The 21,402-nt window shown below is 48.2% G+C and overlaps 1 protein-coding gene across 5 annotated transcripts in view; it reads left to right on the forward strand.

Annotated features, from left to right (window-relative positions):
- Positions 1–21,402, forward strand: part of Fgfr2 (fibroblast growth factor receptor 2) — a 94,033-nt gene that overhangs the window by 41,111 nt on the left and 31,520 nt on the right. For 4 of the 5 annotated variants that reach the window (XM_027930022.3, XM_027930026.3, XM_071610685.1 and 1 more), the window contains 3 exons: positions 2,460–2,583; positions 18,676–18,866; positions 21,211–21,355. In XM_027930022.3, coding sequence (XP_027785823.2) covers positions 2,460–2,583; positions 18,676–18,866; positions 21,211–21,355 — 460 coding nt within the window. The remainder of the gene's footprint in view (positions 1–2,459; positions 2,584–18,675; positions 18,867–21,210; positions 21,356–21,402) is intronic. The other variant, XM_071610684.1, reaches the window with a different exon arrangement.

Here is a 21,402-nt window from a genome sequence, read left to right on the forward strand (position 1 = left end):
GAGGATGGGAACACCTGTTTGGTAAATGTGCTTCTTCTCGTCGTCAAAATATTTTATTAATATTAACTTGCTAATATTTGTAGCACATCTCCAGGAAGTCAGTATTGAGGGCGCATAGTCCCTTCAAGAGGGATCTCGCGTGGACACATATCACAGCCCCAGCAAGACACTCTGGCTGACCACGTGCCCCTGGGGGTGGGGTTGGGGCAGCTGCCATGCCAAGCTACATATGCCAAGATTTAACGTCCCCTCCCCATGCAGTTCAGGTTCAGCTCCATTTGGAATATGCCGTGTGCCAAATCTGGGTCCAGGCGCGAGAAAGACATTGACAGTTTGGACCGGGTCCAGAGGCAGGCACTGCGGTGATTAAGGGCTTATGCGCATGACATCTGAGTGGGGGCTCAAAGAACTGAATATTTACAGCAGGGATAAATGCTGGATTACGTGGCTTGGTGACGCTGGTCTCTGCTGCCTCCCTGTCTTGCCTTCCACGTGACTGGTGGCTCAGAGGCAAGGAGAGAACCGTATCTGTACCCCTGGGTGAAGGAGCATCTCCTTGTGGGGCCACCTGCCTCTTGGTAAGCCAGGGAGCTGGTACCTGCCTCTCAGGCCCTCTGTCCCACAGCTCTAGTGGTACCCAGGGGTCAGGAGTTCTCATAGAACCGGGCCATTTGGTATCTACTCCTCCAGGTTCTGAACACCCCTCCTGCGCAGGAGAATTTTCTCTCTCCTACAGGGAGACCTGGCCCCTTGCTTTGGTTCTCTGATAAGTTATTGGCCCAGCCAAGCGCACGGCTTATCTCCTGAGTGGAGACGGACTCTCTCTGCGGTGGATCGGGTGCCCCAGGTGCTCTTCAGTGTCAGGGATCTTACTTGCGAAACATCACTTTCCCATCACCAGCTCACAGTGGGACTGTGAGATGACCTCCAGAGTCAGGGCCTCCGAGTGGGGTGACTGCCCAGAACTTGCTGCCTGTGCTCTTGAGAAGAGTCCCCTGTCCCCTGGTGATCCTCCACGGGGCCGGCAGCGCCGAGCAGTGGTCTGTCTGAACCTGGCGGCAGTGACGGCAGGAAGGCTGTGAAGTGCCGCTGCTAACGTGAACTCGGTGGGCCCTGGTGAGCTCCCGTGGTCCCTTACCTCTGTTGGCAAAGTGGACAGCTGCTCCGCCCTCCTGCTTTTATAACTGGAGCAGTTACGGGATGATTTTCTTTATTCTCTGGTTTAGTTCCTTGAATCTCTCATGTGCCTGCGAAGGCTCTGCCTGTATTATGGGTTTTTATGTGATTAAGGCTGAAAACACTTGCGATGCCCAGGGTGTCATTCAGAAGGTCAGTTGAGATTCCTGAAATGAGAGCTGAGATTAGTAGTCCCTCACTTTTTATTTTTTCTTTCCATTTCTCTGGAGTGCCTCGTCCAAAATACTAAGAATGATTCGGACGGAGATGTTAAAGCCATGAACACTAAAGATAGTAAAATTTGCATTTTTTTTTCCTGGTAAGGAAAATTCAATTTTGTTTAAGAATCTAAGTCTATTGAAAATATTTCAAAAGCAGGGTGAGAACATTAGAATCTAGTCTGCGTATTTACAGACTGGGTAGGAGTCACCATAGTTTATTTATTTATTTTTTTACACATGCTGCTTATCTTTGCAAAGTCTCAAGAAGTTTGCAAACAACTGGATATAGAACTGAAGTTCCATAAGGATTCATTGCTCCCATATTTGGAATTCTGGGTGTATCTCGGGAACACGACATCTACTCAGCCACCACTAGGGATGGAAGTGGCAGACTTGTGTTCTCAGCTGAAACTTCTTGAGATTTCTAGACAGCATGGGAAAGCCAGGAAAAGAGAAATGAGGGGCTTTGAACCAGAAAGTTCAGGAAGGGTAATGGCGCTTTCCTCGTGGGCTCCCTGAGAGGATGAACTTAGCTAAGTCAGGACCGAGGGCTCAGGGTGGTGCCTGGCATACTGTTGGTGCTCACTAGCATTGACTTTAGATAGTTCGTTGGTGCTCTAGGGCTGGGGGCTCCCAGGGATGAGTGAGCTGATAGATCCATACTGTAGGTTGCTGTTCAGGCCCCGTGGCCACTCAAGTTCTCCTGGAGGAAACAGTTAATGCCCCTGCACATCTGAGTGTTTGAGTGCGTGAGTATCTGCCCCAGAGGCCTTCACATGTTGAAGATAGTTATTTTCATTTGTCACCATCCTGAGGACCAGTTGTGAGCACAGTGTAGAATCCAGGTGATTTTTCTCTGCCCTCCCTGGACTTCTTGTTCTGCCTTTTTTTCTTTTCGGGTGCTGGAGGTTGAACCCAGGGCCTTGGCACATGCCAAGCACATTTTCTACCTCTGAGCTATATTCCCAGCCCCAACCAACTTCATTTTACAATAAGAAAGCAGAGCAGTTGTTTTTCCGTGCTAAGATTATTGAATGACCACCTTTACTTGAATCTTTTCAGGTACGAAACCAGCATTGGAGTCTTATTATGGAAAGCGTGGTCCCGTCCGACAAAGGCAATTACACGTGTGTGGTGGAGAACGAGTACGGGTCCATCAACCACACCTACCACCTCGACGTCGTTGGTGAGTCTGCTGCTGTGGGCCGGCCTTTCGCAGCCGGTTCTAGTGGACTCATTCGAAGCCATGATAGTGGATTCGCTTGTCCCTCCCCCATAGTTAAGGGGAAATTATTTTCACATTGTTTCTGCACTCTGTTATTTGACTGTTCTGATTCCCCATCTGCTGGTTTTCTGGGTTTTTGCTGTATCTCCGTTGTTCCCAAACCTGACCTTTTGTAAGGTGGACAGGGTAAGAATCGTCTGGCATTCTAGAACCCGAGATTTACTCTGAAAATGTGAGTGGAAAAGGGGTCGGATATGCTGTAGGAGAACTTTGCTTTTATAACAGGCAGCACTGGGCGTGGTGGCACACACCTGTAATCCCAGCGGCTCAGGAGGCTGAGGCAGGAGGATCAAAGCCAGTATCAGCAAAAGTGAGGCGCTTGGCAACTCAGTGAGACCGTGTGTCTAAATAAATACAAAATAGGCCTGGGGATGTGGCTCAGGGGTTGAGCGCCCCCGAGTTCAATCCACGGTACATGCCCCCTGCCCCCGCGCACTTGCAAAAAACCCAAAAAACAAAAAACAGAGGCAACATTTCCTAAAGAAGGGCCACGGTGTCACGTGGGCTGAAGAGGAAAGGAAAAGGTATCACCAGCGCTGAGCCCCCGCTGGCTGCAGGAAGATGGACGTCCAGGTGCCCGACCCCTTGCTTCAGGAGTTGCCCGCCTCTCCAGGTCAGGGTCTGTTCCTGGAATGCATGTTCTCTGGGCAGAGGGAACCACATGGATGAGTTTGTAAGTACTTTCCATCCGAGTGCGCGGAGGAAGAGGCATTTTAACAAACATCTTAAGCTCGTGTAGCCCAGTGTCTCGCAAGCTCCTATTTCTTCCCCAGTTTTGCCTGTTAGGGTGGGTTTTGTTGATGACGAGAGGGTTCTCCTCTGTCTTGGAGGGTCCCTACCCTTTGGTCTCTCTGGGAGCACATGCCCACCCACTGTGCTCTGGGGCACGGTCTCTCACGTCACTTCCTGTGCAGGTGCCCCCAGTGTTATCTCACTGTAGGTATCTCTTCTCCTTTCATAATAAAATGTGTTAACTCCTCACAGAGAGAAATTCCACAGGTATTTGAATTGCCCTCCAAGCCATTAAAAACCTTTGGAAAAAAAAAAAAAACCTGGATTAACTAAATGGTGTAGATTTGGTTAATTGAAGATTTAGGTTAACTGAAAATTAAAACTATTTTGGCTTTCTGTCAAATTAAAAGAAGTTAAATTCACAAGACACTCTGCACGATAAAGTCTTTATTTGCATTTGCACATAAGCATCCCCTGAAAAGAAGATTTATTCGAGCATTTGAGTCATTCTGAAGCCTTCATATGGAATTTGATAGACCTTTGTACAATGTCTGTCCTATGGATAAAGAATGACTTACAGTCCCCTTTTCTTGTAGAGATTTGTGGTATGATTCTTAGAACTACTATGTTCGTATATTTTACAAAACAGAAAGAGGCCTAATATTCAAATATGAGAAGAAAATGGTCAATATGAATTTTGGCATTCATGTACTATATATAAATCCATCGATCAAAGGGTACGTGACTTGGAATTTACTTTGGGCTGCATGTGTACCGCATTTGACAAGAAGTGTTTCCAGTTAAGGAAAGCAAGTTGGATTTTGGGTTAAAAGTTCTAAATACCTAATTTTGTAATTAAGTAATTTATTGTTGGAGGGAAGAAAAAAACCAGTGGTGCTGCAGCCATCTTCAGGGGTCAGGCTTTGCATAGGTCCATCGATTGTCCATTGAGGTGGGTTGGGGCCGCTCCAGGAATCACAGAGTCCTGTCATGGGCCCTGCAGCAGCAGGCTCTTGCTTAGGGCAGGTTTTCCGTTGAGTTGTTATGTCAGGCATTCAAAAGCCCCTCACCCACCTCCCCTTTGAGCTTTCTGGCAGCTCATCCCTGTGAAGCCCTGAAATCTCTCTTAGAGTTTAGGGTTGGGATTTGAATCGGGCTGCTGAATAATGGAATTGTGCTGTCTAATGTTAATCCCCTGGCAATCGGTCTTGCTGAAAAGAGCGTGTGATTCAGTGGGTAATGTGCAGGGAGCCTGAGTGTATGGAGTAACGCAGAGAGAGGCCTGATTATGTCACAAATTTGGGAGATCGCCCAGCTAAACGCAGGCCAATAATGACACAATGCTGGTTGGGAATATCCATTAAAGCTCAACTCCAATAATTTTCCAAGCCTTGAACCTTCTTTATAAATAGAAGCCAAAAGTCAGCGAAGTATAAGACATTTTCAGTAAAGATGGAGGCGTGAAATACTCTCATCTTTGCTCAGAACCCTAGTAATTGCTTTGAGAAGCACTAATAAAATAAGAATTGAGTCAGCGAAAGAGCCTCGTGTAGACTTACAGGGTTGGCAGTCCTTCTGAACATCTCAGCAAGGGAAACAAGAACGATTCAGGCTTCAGCCGCAAACTTCTAGTGGCCCTTGGGCCCAAATTTAGTGTGTCGCCGCGTGATCACGGCTTATCAGCGACTCCCCCTGTCTCACAGGAAGTCAGGAGCTCTGTTGTTGCTCACATTCTCGTGAGGTTTTATTCTTGTTGCTATGATACCTGGGTTTGTGGCTCAGATGTGAGGAAGCATCAAAATGGGTGAGATCTTTTCACTGGAATTCTTCCTTGCAAAGGCATCCCCCATAAGCACTTTAGTGTAAAGGCCGTGTAATTTAAGTGACGTTGTTGTGCTCCGGAATTAAACAGCAAGCCGTTGTAGTGAGGGGGGGAGGCTTGCATTTGTGGGAGTCCTTTTAGGAGCCTGCGTGATCCTCATTAAAATCGACACCATTACTTTTCAACCTTTTACATCAAGGGAAAACGAGCTCAAAGCTCTACGTCACGTAATTGTGGCAATAATAAAAACAGCTGGCTGTGGGAGGTGGTCAGTCTTTGCTGTGGTTTATCAGTGGGGGGTGCTGAAGCCCTGGATCTGATGGGAGCCCTGCCACCAAGAAGCTGCATCTAGGATAAGTCATGAACTCTTCACTTTCACTGTGCCTGACTCATGAGTGTTAGAAACGAAAGCAGCCTGGTGGTGTGACAGGAGTAGAACATCTGTTCGAGGGCACACTTGGGCACCAGGTGAGTTGGAACAAGTGGCTTAGCTCTTCTAAGCCTCACCTTTATCATCAGTTGGATGGGAATGACGATCCTTGCTTCATTCCTGTGATGGCTGTATTAGTTCCTAGAGCTGCTATAACAAATGACCCCAAACATGTTTGTTTGAAGTAATACATACACATTCACTTATACTTCTGGAGCCCAGAAGTCCAAAATCTAGGTGTCACCAGGTTTCATGGCTCTGTTACAGCTTCCAGTGGCCATTGTCAGTCCTTGACTTAGAAATATATCACTTCTGTCTCTGCCTCTACCCCCACACATCTCACTTCTGTATCTCAGATCTTCCTCTGTTTTTTTCTTATGAGGACACCTGTCATTGGATTCAGAGCCCACCCTAAACCCAGGATGGTCTAATCTCTGTATCCTTAACTTCATTACATCTACAAAGGCATGGTTTCTTTGTAAGTCCACATCCTTGGGCTCAGGGATTTGGACATGGACAGTCACTCCTGGGGCCACAATTCAACCCACAGTTGTTCGTGAGGCCTCAGGTGGGTTAGCAGGTGAAAATGCCACATTGGCACGCAGGTGACCAGCCACCAATGCCAGTTTCCCCCCTTCAAAAGCTGGATTCTTTTGAGGGTTAGAAGGTATCTTTAATAGCTTTCATTTGCTCCATCAGAAGCCTGAATGCCATATTGGTACCAAAAGAACTGGCCAGTGGCTGCCATTCCCGATTCCTAGTTCCACCTTTGATTGAGGCCATCCTAAGACTGATTGGGTTGTTGCACTTGCAGAAGAGAATCATAGAGTTCAAATGCTTGAAGTTCACTGAGTTGGCCTCTTGATCCCAACCTCCGCCGGTCCATCTTACAGCAGAGGAAATCCATTCCAGGAGGGTGAGTGATTCATGCAAGGACTTGATGACAGCAGAGCAAGGTCTCAGCCCAGGCGTTTTTGACTCCTGGGTCAGGGCATGCCAGCGCCTTCCTGTTGGGCTCGCTGTGGTGTGGACCAGTGGCAACTGAGAAGGAGCTGCTGCGACCCCACCCCACCTCCAGCTCTTCACTGCCAAAACCACAGGAGGCGGAAGTATTCAAAGACTGGTTGTTCTTCCTCACCCACAAAGACCCTTTGGCTTTGGACTGTGAGCTTTTCCTGCTTGGGGTTCCAGTTCTGCACCCCCTGAGACCACTCACCACCCGGCATTGGGTGTGTAGGATGAGAAGTGCATTTGCTGAGGCTGGCCGTATCTTCTCCCCTGTGAATTTACCTTTCTAGAACTTCACCCCACCCCGGAGCTGAAGCCGTGAGCAGCAGTCCGTGTTGGAGGGGCGGGTTGGGGCCCATCGGGGGCTGCGCTGCCCTCTGGCTGGGTGGAGATCGTGCAAGCTTCAGCACCAGCCCCAACTTGCCTGGTGACAGACCAGAATGGCGCTGTTGACTCGCCTTGACATAAATCCTCTGTAACTTGGCTCTGGACATGATGGGACACGGCCCGAAAGCATGAAGGAATCCGTTCCACACTGACTCCCCCTCAGGTGTGTGCTCAGGAGGAAGGAGGCGTCCCCCCTGGCACTGCGCGGCTGGCAGCCCAGTCCCCAGCTCCAGTAGGAGAGACGACCCGAGTTGTGCAGAGGCCCTGAAGAGCCTCTGTCCCAGGAATGTGGAGGCTCTGGTGTGAAGGCCCAGGAATTAAGGAGTGGGAGGCCCTGGGCCACATCTGGAATGTGAACCTGGAGCAGAATGGCCTTTACGTCCGTGAAGAGGGGTGGCCTAGTTAGTTATGGGCGAGGCTCATGCCGACTGCCCTGCGGTGAGGAGCAGCCTTGGCAGAAGCTCTGAAGTGCACCACATGCCCGGCCTCCCTCTGGCTGTAGCGCTCTGTTTCCTCCACTCTCTGGAGTCCTGTGAGGCTCTGAACTTGCAGCATCTTGACCTTGAGCCTCCTGGCCAGCCTTCATTTGAAGACTGCATATCTGTGATCTCGCAGCCAGTGAATTCTTCTCCGTTTCTTGCTCTGAGGCTAAGACGTGGGGCCTGAGGCGGACACTGGCTGAGTGTGCCCGTGCTGGGGTTTTGCAGTCCAGCTGGAGAGAGGCAGAGAGCCCCCTACCCAGGTGGGATGGAGGTGGCTTGCCAGGTCACAGGTCACGGCAGGCCCTGTGTGAGTGGCACTGGAGCAGCGGTTGAGCCGGAAGTGTGTACCTGAGCTGCTCTAGTGGCTTGGGCGGCCATTTTGGCCTTTTGTCCAAACCCCTGGGTTACTGCAGTTGGCCCGGGGGGTCTCCTTGCCAGAGAGCGCTGACCTGAGGATGTTCAGTTGGGAATTACGGAGGTGGTGGGGATGTCAGATCCCGTCCATCCTTTGCCAGCTCTGTAGCCTTAGGAAGTAATGGTGTCTCTGAGGCTCTGTCCTCTCAGCTGTCCCGTGGGGTGATGACCCACATGCTGAGCAGCGCCCTGGGAGGTGAGGTGGTGAGAAGGGCATTGCCATCAGTAACAGCCCCAGGTGACCCTCAGCAGGTGATCCCACACCTCCTGTCCCGTCTCCAGTGAGATCCACAGCCTGTCCCTGATTAAAGGAGTGGTCGGCGTCAGCCCGTCCTCCAGGACAGAAATTTCAAAACTCCTGGTCGCCACTGTTTAATGAGTGTCCAATTGCAACAGAGCAGTTCTTCATTCCTGTTTCGCAGCAGAGCTTCCAGGGGCAAAGGCTGGCCAGAGGACAACAGCATGATGGCTCCAAGTACTGACCGGCAACTAAGTACTTTCCCAGCAAGAAGTGAATCCTTCCAGATTCTGGGAGCAGGGGGGTCTGTGGAGCCAGCGTGGAGAGGGCATGTTAGTGCTTGACCATATCAGCTTTTTTGTCATGTCCTCTGCAAGCCGCCAGGTGCCCTTTGGTCCACAGTTGAGGAAGGAAGCTTTATTGATTGCTTTTGATTCTGGCAGGAGGTCCAGCTGAGGTGGCTGGAGAGAGGGCTAATATTTGGTCTGTGGTTGATCTCTGGCATTGAGTCTGTGGGCAAAGAGGATGCAGAAGTGTTATGATCAGGTTCATGTTTTGCACTTTTTAAAAAAATATTTTTTTAGTTGTAGATGAACACACAGTATCTTTATTCATTTTTTATGTGGTGCTGAGGATCAAACCCAGCGCCTCACACATGCGAGGCAAGCGCTTTACTACTGAACTCCAGCCCCAGCCCCAATGTTTTGCAGTTTTATATAAGAAGCAGGTCTTTTTGCCATACCTGCAGGTGAGATGCAGGTGAGGCCTGGGCACAGAGAGAGCCACTTTATCAGTGCTGGGCAGTGAGCTTGGCATGAAGATAAGGCTTTATCTGCAGCAGCCACAGAATGCACAGTGTTCGAGAACTTCGGTTTCTGTGTGGCCAAATTGAAATACGGTGGGGCATCCCTGATCTGAAAGTCCCAAAGCTTAAATCCAAAACTTTCTTTTTTTTTTTTTGGGGGGGGGGGTACCAGGGATTGACCCCAGGGGGGCTTAACCACTGAGCCACATCCCCAGCCCTTTTTTGGGGGACAAGGTCTTGCTCAATTGCTGAGGCTGTCTTTGAACTTATGATCCTCCTGCCTTAGCCTCCTAAATAGCTGGGATTATAGGTATATGCCACATTGCCTTGGTTGAAGTCCAAAACTTTTGAACATCATATTGATTCCATTGTAGGCCAATGATTGTCACATTGATTGACAAAATTACAGAAGTTTGATTGTGGAGCCTTTTGAATTTTAGATTTTGTGGATTAGGGATGCTCAACTGGTAAGGTCTATGCAAATATTTTAACCTCTGAGAAAGTCCAAATTCTGAAAGATTTCTAGCTCCTAGTAGTTTAGGTAAGGCATATTAACCTTAATAGAAAAGTATTCTGATGAGTTATTACATTTGGAGTTTTGTAGTGCTTAGTGTTCCAGTTCTGAAGCAGGACCTTCAGAGAGATTTTCTGTAAACACAGTATTCATCACAGCTGAATCAACAGCTACTTATACAAACTGAAAGACCCCATTGGGAGATTTCATGCCACCTCCCTGGGATGCGCATGGGGACCCGCCATTGAGTTCTTCTCCTTATTAGAGGTGCGTCCCCGGGTTTCCCTTAGGGCCCCACCACTTATTCCCTTGCTCACGTTTGGTTCATGTTCCCAGTCCAGGAGAAGGGAGGCTGTGACAGGGAGAACAGGTCTGATTGGAAGGGTGGCTTTGAGGTTGGATCTGTCACGAAACAGGTCTGGTGCAGGAGGCTGTGGGGAGAAGATGGCGGAGGACACCAGTGTTGCTGTGGAGAAGTTGTTCTCCTGCTTCTGAGAAGAGAGACAGGGGCCAGGGAGATTGTTGTTGTCCCTGTTTGGAGAATAGAACACTCCAGCTGGGGCTGCCTGTATTTACTCTTTTGTAATGCTGAGCCCTCGTCTGTGGGGCACATAATGTCAGCACAGCCTGTACTTGGCCTCCCAGGTGACAGTCACTTGAATGAGACACACTTTGTCCCCTTGGAGTTCTCATTTCATAGCGTGAGAGACCCCAAACCGTCACAGTGAAGAGATGATGGGGGGACGTGGAGATTCCTGAAGCACCTTCGCTGTAGGATTCCATCCATCCCTAAGGTCATCAGACAGTGCCCAGCTCTGTCCTCCCCCAGGTCAGGGAGGTAGTGGTCTGTGGAGGGTTGAGCACTGGCTGTTCTCTGAAGGGGTCTTGGAAGCTGTGTTTCACTTGAAAAAAGAAGTTCTTACCTTACTGGTTTGGTTCATGCCCTGGAATGAGACAGAAAGGTGAAGGACATAGTCCTTAAAATCTGTGGTTTTGTCCAAAAGAAGCCAAATCATCCTGTCTGTGAGATGATGGTGGAGTGCTTGTTATGGGCTGGTGGGGGCTGACTACGGCATCTCGCCCCCCCTGAGCATGGAGCAGAATAGCACCTTCAGAAAGAGAGTTTGGATCTGAGCCTCTTGAGATCTGGGTGACAATTTCAAAGCCTCTCTTTAGGTGATGCTTGTCCTAAGGAGTATCTAAAACCACAGTTATTTTCAGTGTCTGAGTTTTGTCCCCAAGAAAACAAATGGGGTTTATTGTTCAACCTCCCATGTCGTTGTGCCAAAGGGAGGCATTTCTTGTTTGCTCAGATGGGCTGAAAGCTTTTCCTTCTGCTCCAACCACCCCAGGAGCAAAACATATCTGAGAGATTAGCATAGGTCTTTCTGGACTTCCTCTGGAAGAAAGGCATTTCAGAGGATGGGGGTTGATGAAAGCTAGGAACATTTGTACTGTGGACATTCTTCCATGTCCACATCTATCTTCATGCTTATTAGCAGCAGTGTGCTGGCCCGTCATGCATATAGCATAAGTCATTTAATCACCTTGAGGTTGTGCACATCTTTTATTTTCCAGTTACCAAAAAAAAAAAAAAATGCTACAATGACAAGCTTTGTCTACACCCATTGATTAAGCACCTGTGTGAATATTTTTCTAGGACAGATTTCAAAAGGGTCTTTTTGGTAAATAGTTGAAAAACATTTTAAGCTTAAGGAAATTCATTTTGACTTGACTAGGGGCTTGCTGCTGGTTTGATTTTTTTAAATTTTTAGCATCTTTGCAAATCATTTAGGAGAAGCTACTGTAATTTGGAACTCAGCCTTTCTAACAAAAGGGTATTTTAAATTCCTGAACAATTAAAAAAACAAAACAAAACAGAAAACCAGCTAACTTTTCCAGCACGCTCTTCCCATGGAGGAAACCCAGCTAGGCAGACACCAGCTGATAATGTTGCATTCCTGAAGGGAGTGCTCCCCCTAAGCCAGTGGAGGTGCTGGAGCCCAGCGGGATTGCTCTCAGCTGTGTTTACCCCCACTCCTCAGGAGGGAGCTTGCAGAGACCTGACGTCTGAGTTTACATCAGTGTCCACCCTGGAGCACAGTACAGGGAGGGACCTTGTGCGGATTCTTTGTATTGAAGATAGAAAAGCTTTCATTTGGTAAACCCGACAAGATAAACACACTTAGCGATCTGAGAAGGGCCCTTTCCCATGACCCTGGAGACATATCGGATGCACTCTGCCATTGTCGCCTTCGCCACATCTTCTTTTTTCAGAAAATGGTGGGAAGAGATGCATAGCATAAAATTTACCATTTTAACCATTTTTGAACAGACGATTCTGCAACGTTCAGCACCTTCATTGTATCGTTGTGCAGCCTTCGCCACTGTCCGTCTCTAGAACTTTCTCATCATCTCAAAGGCATTTCTCCTTTTAACAAAAGGAGAGGCATTTTTAAAATCTAAATTTGGCAAGGCTTTCTGGTCACCAAAGAGTGGTCAGCTCTGGCTTAACTTTATGAAGTCACAGAGCTTGATATCTTAAACATCGGAGGCGTGACACACACAGTCCTGCTCCTGTAATTTGTCTTCAGAAGATCCAAATTGACACCCTGCAGGTAAAAGCTGCTCAGTCCCAGCCAAATCATATGGTCTGCGACATTCATGAGGGAAGGTGTTCGCCTCCCCTGCGGGTCTTCCCAGGCCCCAGCCCCCACCTGCCCTGCACCCCGCTTGTCCACGCTGGTGAGCAGGCACAAAGGAATTAGTGGTGTTTGGCTTCTAGCATTTCACATGGTGCAGCCTCACGAGTCACTTTGTGACTTCAGCTCATGCTGGAGGGAAGACACTTCATTTTTCCCCAAACAAGCTTGTTCTGCAGACTTTGCTGTCTCTGCAAAATGATGCTGGATCCCCAGCCCCCATTCTTCATGAGTGTCCAGAGGCAGGTGTCTGGGCAGAAGGTGAGGCGCTGGGTGACCGTGCAGCAAAGGGGATGGGAGAACAATACTGAAGGAGGTCAGGGGCAGAGACTGGTCAGGTACAGGGTGTGGTTTTGTTTCTTGAAGTCACTCAGGGTACCCAGCGCCCAGGGCCCCTCATCTGTTCAGAACAGGGCATGCTGAAGCACTGGCCATGGCCACTGGGACTCTTTCCCAAGTGTATGGTTTCTTCCTAAGCGGGTCCTACCTTTTTCTGCTGATCATTTTTAAAACTTGGGGAAAACAAAACAAAACTCAGAACCCAACTAGATTTAGCCTGTCTGGCTTGGCTGCCTGGGGCCAAGCCTTGACAAGGCAGTGAACTCACTCTAGTAATTGTAGTGAGCCTTGAGGCCTTTAGCAGGTTATCTGGCTCCTCCAACTTCAGAAGGCTTTGATAAGCAGTGGCCGCCTCCTCCTCCTCCTCCTCCTCCTCCTCCTCCTCCTCCTCCTCCTCCTAACTGATCCTCATGCTCAGTGGTTTAGTGCATTTTTATGCAACAAAAGCAACCACTGCCTATTATTTTTCTAAGAAAGCTAGGCTGGGCTTTAGAAAACAGAATTCTCAGTTGTTTTCACTTTTTTTCTAAATCTCAGAGTGTTCTTTCCCTATTCAGCTCCTTGCAGTTGCTAAGAAACTGCCTTTTTGGAGGAAGGGTAATTAAATTTTGATTTTAATTTAGAGGCAGAGCAGGTAAGGTGATCCATGCTTCTTCAGTGAATGGGGGCCGGAGAGCAGGAGATTGGCCACTTCTAGATCGATCCCGGGGAACTCGATTCACAGACTCCTGGTGTCCTGCTGCCAGAGAGTGGTTTTGAGCTGGTTCTTTGTGGCAAGTGCTGCTTAAGTTTGGGGGGAGAAATAGACCAACCAGTGTGTGCTGGGAAACCAGCGGCTCTGGGCTTGATTAATTTATAGGTGTAATTTAAGAGCCTGGTTCTCCTCCTGATCTCTGGGATGCGTGTTTACTGAGCCTGTAGACAGGAGGCCTCTCTGCTCTGTGGACGTTTTTATGGCCTTAGCCATGTCAGAGCAAAAGCTGTAGATCTCTTATGAGTGAGCCTATTCTTATGTCCAGCAGAGGACTGGCATGTTGTAAAGTTTCAATGGTCAATTAACAAAGATTTATTCTTTGTCACTCAGGTATTTTCTTTTTTTCCCTCTCGCTCCATGATTACTTCTTGTAATGAAGCAGGCTGTGTTTTCCTCTGCCGTCTGTAGTTGGTTATGGCCCCCAGCGACAGAGCTGGACTTGAGAGGGCCAGCATGGATACTTAGCCTCTTAGCAGCTGCACTTTCTGCTTTAGTGAAGTGGACACTTGAAAACCGGGCGGGAGAGGGAGAGGGAGTGAAGGCGGGAGGGAATGTGTTTTAAGGGCTCCAGTCTGTGTTTACTACGCGTTGATTCGGTGGAACCTCATTCCAGCAGTGCAGCCAACTGTCCTGTCGACCGCAGCCGCACCCTTTGGACAGCCTTCCATTGTGTCTTAATTTGGAATCCGCACAGGGACCTCTGAGTCGCTATTTTAAATGAAGGTTCTCACCCTGCTTCAGGTCCACGTAAGGTCCACGTGCAACCTGCCGAGCTCAGAACATACCTATTTTAAAATTGCAGTCAAGAATCAGAGGCGAGGGGGCTGGGATTGTGGCTCAGAGGTAGAGCGCTCGCCCCGCACGCAGGATGCACTGGGTTCAATCCTCAGCACCACATAAAAATAAAACAAAGATATTGTAAAAAAAAATAAGTATTAAAAAAAAATCAGAGGTGAGCTGTTCATCAGCCCTTTGGTTTTTCACAGGTTTATTTCGCTCCCCCTGCAGAGAGAGAAATCTGTTTTATATAACACCTGAATGAAACATGCCAAAAGAGAACCTTGCTTAACATGGCAAATCCCTCCTGGTGGGGAGATGTGACTTCGTTATCACTCAGAAGAAGAGCTGAGCCAGCTCTGGGCTCCGTCCCTCATGCAGAAATAATTCCTGGACTAATCCCTTTGATTTCAGCTTGCTGAGAAAAGTTGCAAACCCAGGGTTTCTGCTTGCCCAGGGCCTGGTGAGGTTCGTTGTTGGAGGGCCATTGTTCCTCTTGCCCTGGCCCGTCCCCTCTGCCCGGACAGCTTCGTCATGGCCATCCGTGCCTGGCTTTTGCCCCAGCACCTCAGAAGTCAGAACAGAAGTGCAGGCACCGTCGTCCATTCCTGACCCCTGCTCTTCAGGGTGGTGGACACCAAGGCGCGATCCATGGCTGAAGGTGACAAGAAGAGGCGTGTGGTGCTCCGCAGATGCTGGCATCCTGGGACCTTTTCCAAGATGTTTCAGGCCTCGTTCTCCAACTTGTTTAAGGGCAGAGAATGAGGTTGCAAAGGAAATCAAAGCCTGATGTGGAAAAACGAAACATGAGGCCTACTGACTTTTTAAAAACATTTTAAATAACGTTCTCGGAGGTTTCATTTTATACCGAAAGCAGCTGTAATAAGTTTTGGAAGATGGTGTAAGGTTTCTATTACAGAACGATCCTGCCTGCAGTTTTTGTACCTCAAGTGAGAAAGAGCAGAGGGGGTGAAGGGGTGGCTAAGAGGCTATTTCATAAAAGGTGAGAAAATTTGCAAAGATGAATTCAGGTCTGCCAGCGGTGACATTTGGCATGCTGTAATTCGCAAATGTAATAACATTAAACCATTGCACGGGGCTTTTTTTTTTTTTTTTTTTGGTGAAAATAGTCCGGATAACAGTGGAATAACTTAATAACTGCAGCTCGGCAGTGCTCTGGCCACAAGGAAAGCGAGGCCCCAGCCCTGAAGCAGGCCCTGCCAGTGTTGCCCCAGCGACTGATGCCCGTCGGAGGCTGGCGCAGGCCAGAGGCGGCGGTGCTCTGAAAGCGCTCCTTGTTCACAGGGCGGCGTTTTTTGGTAGGACGTGCTCAGTGATGTTTGCTTGTGAAACGATTTACTAGAAACTAGTATGTTTCAGAAAGAGGGCTTGTTTTGAAATATGGCAAATCTGGCTTATGATATTAAAGGTTTTATAGGACTTTTGTTTCAAAAGATATCTTAGGCCCAACTGTCAATAGTTGTCTTACACACACACAGGTACACACATTTGAGTGGAACTCTGAGCCAGGGAATGAGTTGATACCTACGATTCACTTTTCTGAGGGAAGGAATGAGCTGTCTTCGGTCTTGACAGGTACAAAGGGGCATGTTTGTGAACCCGCTGTGGGGTCCAGCCCAGGCAATGGCCTCTCTAAGCTGTTAAATCTCTTGGTAGGAAGTATGTTGGGGAGTGAGGAAGAGGAGTGTGTGTAAGTGGACTCAACTTAGTCCTTCCCACATGGACGGAGCCAGCCACCATGAAAACATACCTCCTTCATTGCTGGTAACACACCAGGCCCCAAGGCTTGTGCCTGAGAAAACATGTCAGCCAAAGAGTGGCACTTTCACATGACATTTGAAGACACCAAGGTTTGACATTTTCTGCCCAGAAAAACTAGAAGTCTTGACTTGTGGGGTGATTGCTTAGCCTGCATGGGTGATATTGGGACAGATGAATGACTTCTTGAGGGCTCTGACATCCTTATCTTTATAATGTAGAGACATAGGTATCTGCGAAGCGATGGGAGATTATAGAAATAAATGTGCTGAAGATAACCACTGGTACTTTTTCTTTCTTAAAAAGTTTTTGAGGGCAAGCAACAGGCTGGTGGAGTAAAATCAATTTGCACATGGTCTGGCTCTTGTCCAACAAATTCCACTAAATGATATTTTAATCTGAAAGCCCCAAATGTAGAAAGGCCTAGACATCTATCATTCTGATTAGAGCACTGGGGTCCTAGGTGTGGTATGGAGACATCCTTGGTGTGTTGGGCTGGCCCAGGCATCCTCATTTCCCCTGGCTGTTTTGAAGCTGCAGGTTGAAGGCAGTGGTACCTACACTTCAGGGAGAAAGGGGGAGGCTGGTTGGTACATGTAGGCATGAGGGTGGAGCAGTGATTGGGTGGAGTGTGCCCCTGACAGCACTGCTGTGTGAACTTGTGGTTATTTTATCTTTATTTTTTTTTTTTAGTTGGGGGGATACTAGGGATTGAACTTAGGGGCACTTGACCACTAACCCACATCCCCAGCCCTATTTTGTGTTTTATTTAGAGATGGGGTCTCACTGAGTTGCTTAGTGCCTTGCTATTGCTGAGGCTGGCTTTGAACTCGCAATCCTCCTGCCTCAGCCTCACGAACCACTGGGGTTACAGGCGTGGGCCACCGTGCCTCTTTTGAGAACACCTCACACGAGATGTTCTGTCCTAACATGTCCTCATCTGCTATCTAACATCTTTCAGTTGATATAAGTGCAAGGTTGTACAGCAGATCTCTGGAATTTATTCACCCTGCTTGACTGACAGTTTATGTCCCCGATCAGCAACCCCCCATCTGCCCTGGCGGCCACCCCTGCACTCTGAGGGTATGCAGTTGGCTATGCAGACCCCGCACACGAGCTCCATCCTGCAGTGCCTCTGCTTCGGCGGCTGCCCTGTTTCATCCACGTTGTCATCCATGGCACGATTTCCATTTTTTTTTTTTAAAGCTAATGGTTTCCCGTTGTATGTAGAGATCACATTTTTAATTTTTCCATTCATTGGTCAATGGAGATTTGGGATATTGGCTGAATCAATATCTTGATTGACAGTGGAGCTGTGAGGAACGTGGGTGTGCTCATGTCTCAGATCCTGAGTTCTTTTGGATGAATACCTCGAAGTGGGACCAAATGGTCGTTCTGTTTTGACTTTTTTTTTCAAAGGAGCCTCCATATTGTTTTTCATGGAGGCCGCACTGTTTTGCACCCCCACCAGCTGTGTGGGCAGGAGATCCACTCTCTACATCCTCCCCATTAGCCACCCTAACAGGTGTGAGGTGACAGCCCATGGTGATTTTGGTTTGTATTTTGCTGAGGATTAGTAATGACGCATCTTTTCACACACCTGTTCACCATTTGTATGTTGTTTTTGGAAAAACGTCTGTTCCAGTTCTTAGCCCATCTTTCAGTTGGTTTTTGCTTAATTCTTGAGGAACCTTGGGTGTAGATGCCAGCACACCTTGGCTTGGTAGCCTCAGTAGGATTTCTGCAGAGAGCCCCACTCCACTGGAGAGGAACCTTCTTGAAAGCCACTCAACAGGAAGTGTGTGTGGGGGTGCACTTTGTTGAGAACTCTCTCTGCAGAGAAAGAGCTACAAGACAATGAGGCCCAGGAAGCAATGGCAGGCATCCCCTGTGTCGGGCCTTCTCCCCGACAGTCCAAAAGTTAGCCCAGGCTGGGGGACTGGCTTCTCCTTGTGTTTCTTTCGGGGCCACATCTGTTAAGCCAAAGATTGTCTGCTAGTTCCTGTATTTCCTAGCATACAGTGACATTCATATTTATTAAATAAATGAATGCGTGAATAGAGAGCCAATCAATGACTAAGCTCCTTGGTAGAGGTGAATCCAGTTTTGAGTTTGGTCTAGAGACTTAGGTTTCTAGTTTATATTTTAAAATAAGGGACGCAGGTCTTCTCAGGACATTTTAAAAATGCTCAGGCGACACCATGAGGAGTGGAGCCTTTTTGGTATTCACGGTGGCTGGTCTCTTTGCTCAGCCTGCATGGGCGGTATTGGGACAGATGAATGGCTTAAAGTAACAAATGATCCCAAATGAATTTGCTTGATACAACACACATTTGCTTCTAGTTCTGGGGCCTAGAAGTTCTAAATCAAGGTCTGGTAACCCAGACCTTGGGGCTGTGTGAGGTGTCTTGTCGTTTGCCCGTGATGTTAGGCTTAGTGTTGCCGTGGGTTTGGGAGACCATCCCAAGCACGCTCAGTGAAGCGGTCCCCTGTTGCCATTTGTCTTTCAGATTATCAAAATAAAATCTTTCCTTTTATTCGTTAGGTGGCCACGGATAACCAGTAACTTGGGATATAATAAATTGTTTTCTGATTTTTTAAATAAGAATCGTTTTGACAAGGGTTGTGCTCCAGCAGGCTCCTTTGAAGTCCTTTCTGTCATGCATGGGGCCTCCATGTTATTCCAGAGGAGTCAGCCAGCAGACGGAGGACTTTTTGGCTCCCCCAACAGCCCTCTGGACAGCACACCTTATTTATGGGTCTCTTCCTCCTCCCACCCCTGCTTGTCCTTTCTCCCCTCTCTCCATCAGAGCGGTCGCCACACCGGCCCATCCTGCAGGCTGGGCTGCCGGCGAATGCCTCCACGGTGGTCGGAGGGGATGTGGAGTTTGTGTGCAAAGTGTACAGCGACGCCCAGCCCCACATCCAGTGGATCAAGCATGTCGAGAAGAACGGCAGTAAATATGGGCCCGATGGGCTGCCCTACCTCAAGGTTCTAAAGGTGAGCACTTTCCAAATCCCAGGGGGCCCCGGACTGGGCTCCCCGGTGGGTTTGGCCAGGTTCTTTGATTTCCTGTTAGAATTGACAGATGATATCTCTCTTTGGCCAGTATGTTAAGGAATTAGCAGATCTTTAGGCTTGCTAATAAAATATCACAAGGGAACTGTGGGGTCAGGGAAGAACGACTAAACTTGGAGTCAGACTAGTTCAGCTGTTTGTCAGCCCTAAAATCTTAGAAAAAATGTCGAGGCTTAGCTGCACCTCTATAAAAGTGGGCCTCATGACATTGTCTCCCCTACAAGATGGTCGTGTAGTTGTCAGTGGGACGGAGTTGATGGAAAGACCTTGATGTTACTCTGTTTTTTATTAATATGTTAGGATCGAATTTGAGTAGCCACCTTTTAGAACTTTTTTTTTTTCCCAAAAACTTTTTTCAAAGATTCCCTAAATCATTCACATATGGTTTAGGAGTAAACTTTGAGCCATATTTCTATGCCCGTGAAAAGTTTTTCCCCCTTGTGTTCCTTGTTTGTTTGTTTTGCAAGCCTCCATTTTCGTAGCACCGGCCTCTGTTTCCCATCTCACTCGCTCTCAGGACGTAGTAGCACGTGGCAGCTCAGTTAATCCTCAGCCCCCTGCCTCCCATGTCTCCTGGATTAAGTTGCCCGTAGAGAATGTCCTTCAAAAGAACAGGCTTCCCCAGAACCATAGGTGTCCAACGACTCCCCACCACGAGCGTCTCTCCAGCTAACAATAGCCAGGGTCCAAAGGCTGGAGAGAGATGAGCAGCCTGGGCAGCGGCTCTCCCCCTTCCACCTGCTGTCACCGCACCCCACATCCTCTCCATTGCCCCACCCTTTTCATTCTCCCTCAGCCCACAGCTCTTTGAACGTAATGGAGGTTGTCTCCCTGTGGTATGTTGGTGGTGGGACCATAGACAGCCCTCGGTCCTTCCTGGTTGGCCGTTATATTGTTCTCCTATGTCTGTTCTAGCACTCGGGGATAAATAGTTCCAATGCAGAAGTGCTGGCTCTGTTCAATGTGACTGAGGCGGATGCTGGGGAATATATATGTAAGGTCTCCAATTATATAGGGCAGGCCAACCAGTCTGCCTGGCTCACTGTCCTGCCAAAACAGCAAGGTAACCATGTTTTCGTTTTTGTTTTCATTTTTTTAAAAGAAAGCTGGATATAGAAGCTGAAAAGACTTGGTGCTTTGGGAGCCTGCAGGCAGCTTCTAGGATAACCCCTGTGGCCTCGGTATATTCATAATAATCTTTCTTTGGTGATGCGGCTGGCATGGTGCCAGCAGCCATGGAAAAATGCCCACAATGTTCAAGGTGCTTGCTGTCATTTCTTCTGAAGAGTGCCCTCCACCCCTACCCAGTTTTCTCAGTCATCTCTTCTGGTTTATCTTGTCCGGGCTGCACGTTTCCCACCATGACTGCACATTAGCACCGTTTTATACACAAACTGGCAGAATTGTTGAATTTGTAGCATTCAAATATCAGAAATATATGTCCTTCTACTCCAGATTTTTAGAGAAGTATTGGCATGCTATTATTTGTCCAGGAAAGTCTCTTGGACAAATTCTTTGGTTCCATAGTGGATCCTACCCTAAATTTGAAGATAGTGCATCTTACCCACTGAACGTACTACTGGACGCTGTCAAAGGCGGAAGGTGGACCTTCTTAGTTTGTCATGACTCATGTTCAAATATTTTTTATTACAAAAGGAGAGAAGCCACCACAACAGAAAGCCCAGTTTTTCTCTTGCCAAGATCATGCTTTCTTCCATTCTCTTTCAAGGCTTTGTAATGCAAGATGGTTTTGCAAAAATGAAATTAAGGATCTGGTAACCGAGACAACCTTCCCACCCTGGTTGGTTCCCACAGGGCCATGGGGACAAGAGAGGTGTCTACCTGGGCTGTTTACAGTGCTTTGTTTTCTTACACAGCCATTTAGATAGAACCATCCTTTTCTCAAGCTGGGAGTCTGCAGCCAATAAGACCAGAAGCCAAATTAGCCTTTTGGGCACTGTGCCTTTGGAAAGCCACCCCTCAATCCAAACTAAAGCAAAGGCCCAGCGAACAGACCTCTGTGGGTTGATTTTTCCATGCGTTTGATTGCATGCATGTCTAGGTGGTGAAGCCGGTGTGGTGACGGGCCTGCGGAGGTGAGCTGGCCGGTGTGCTCAGGGTCTTGGTTGTGGGCTTTGTGGATGGCTGCAGTTGGAATCTCGCGGTGGCCAGCGTCTCCTGGAGCCGCCGTGGAGGCCCGTGGTTCCGTGGCCCCTCCACAGTCCTTCCTGTCTCTAGCCCTTTTCTCGCTTCCTTTGTTTTCTAGGCTGCCGGTGTTAACACCACGGACAAAGAGATTGAGGTTCTCTATATTCGGAATGTAACTTTTGAGGATGCTGGGGAATATACGTGCTTGGCGGGTAATTCTATTGGGATATCCTTTCACTCTGCATGGTTGACAGTTCTGCCAGGTATATACTGCTCTTTCTTTCCGTGGGTTTTCCCCTTTTCTTGGTTG

The sequence above is a fragment of the Marmota flaviventris genome, chromosome 4 (genome assembly GCF_047511675.1).
Source record: "Marmota flaviventris isolate mMarFla1 chromosome 4, mMarFla1.hap1, whole genome shotgun sequence".
NCBI classification, from domain to species: domain Eukaryota; kingdom Metazoa; phylum Chordata; class Mammalia; order Rodentia; family Sciuridae; genus Marmota; species Marmota flaviventris.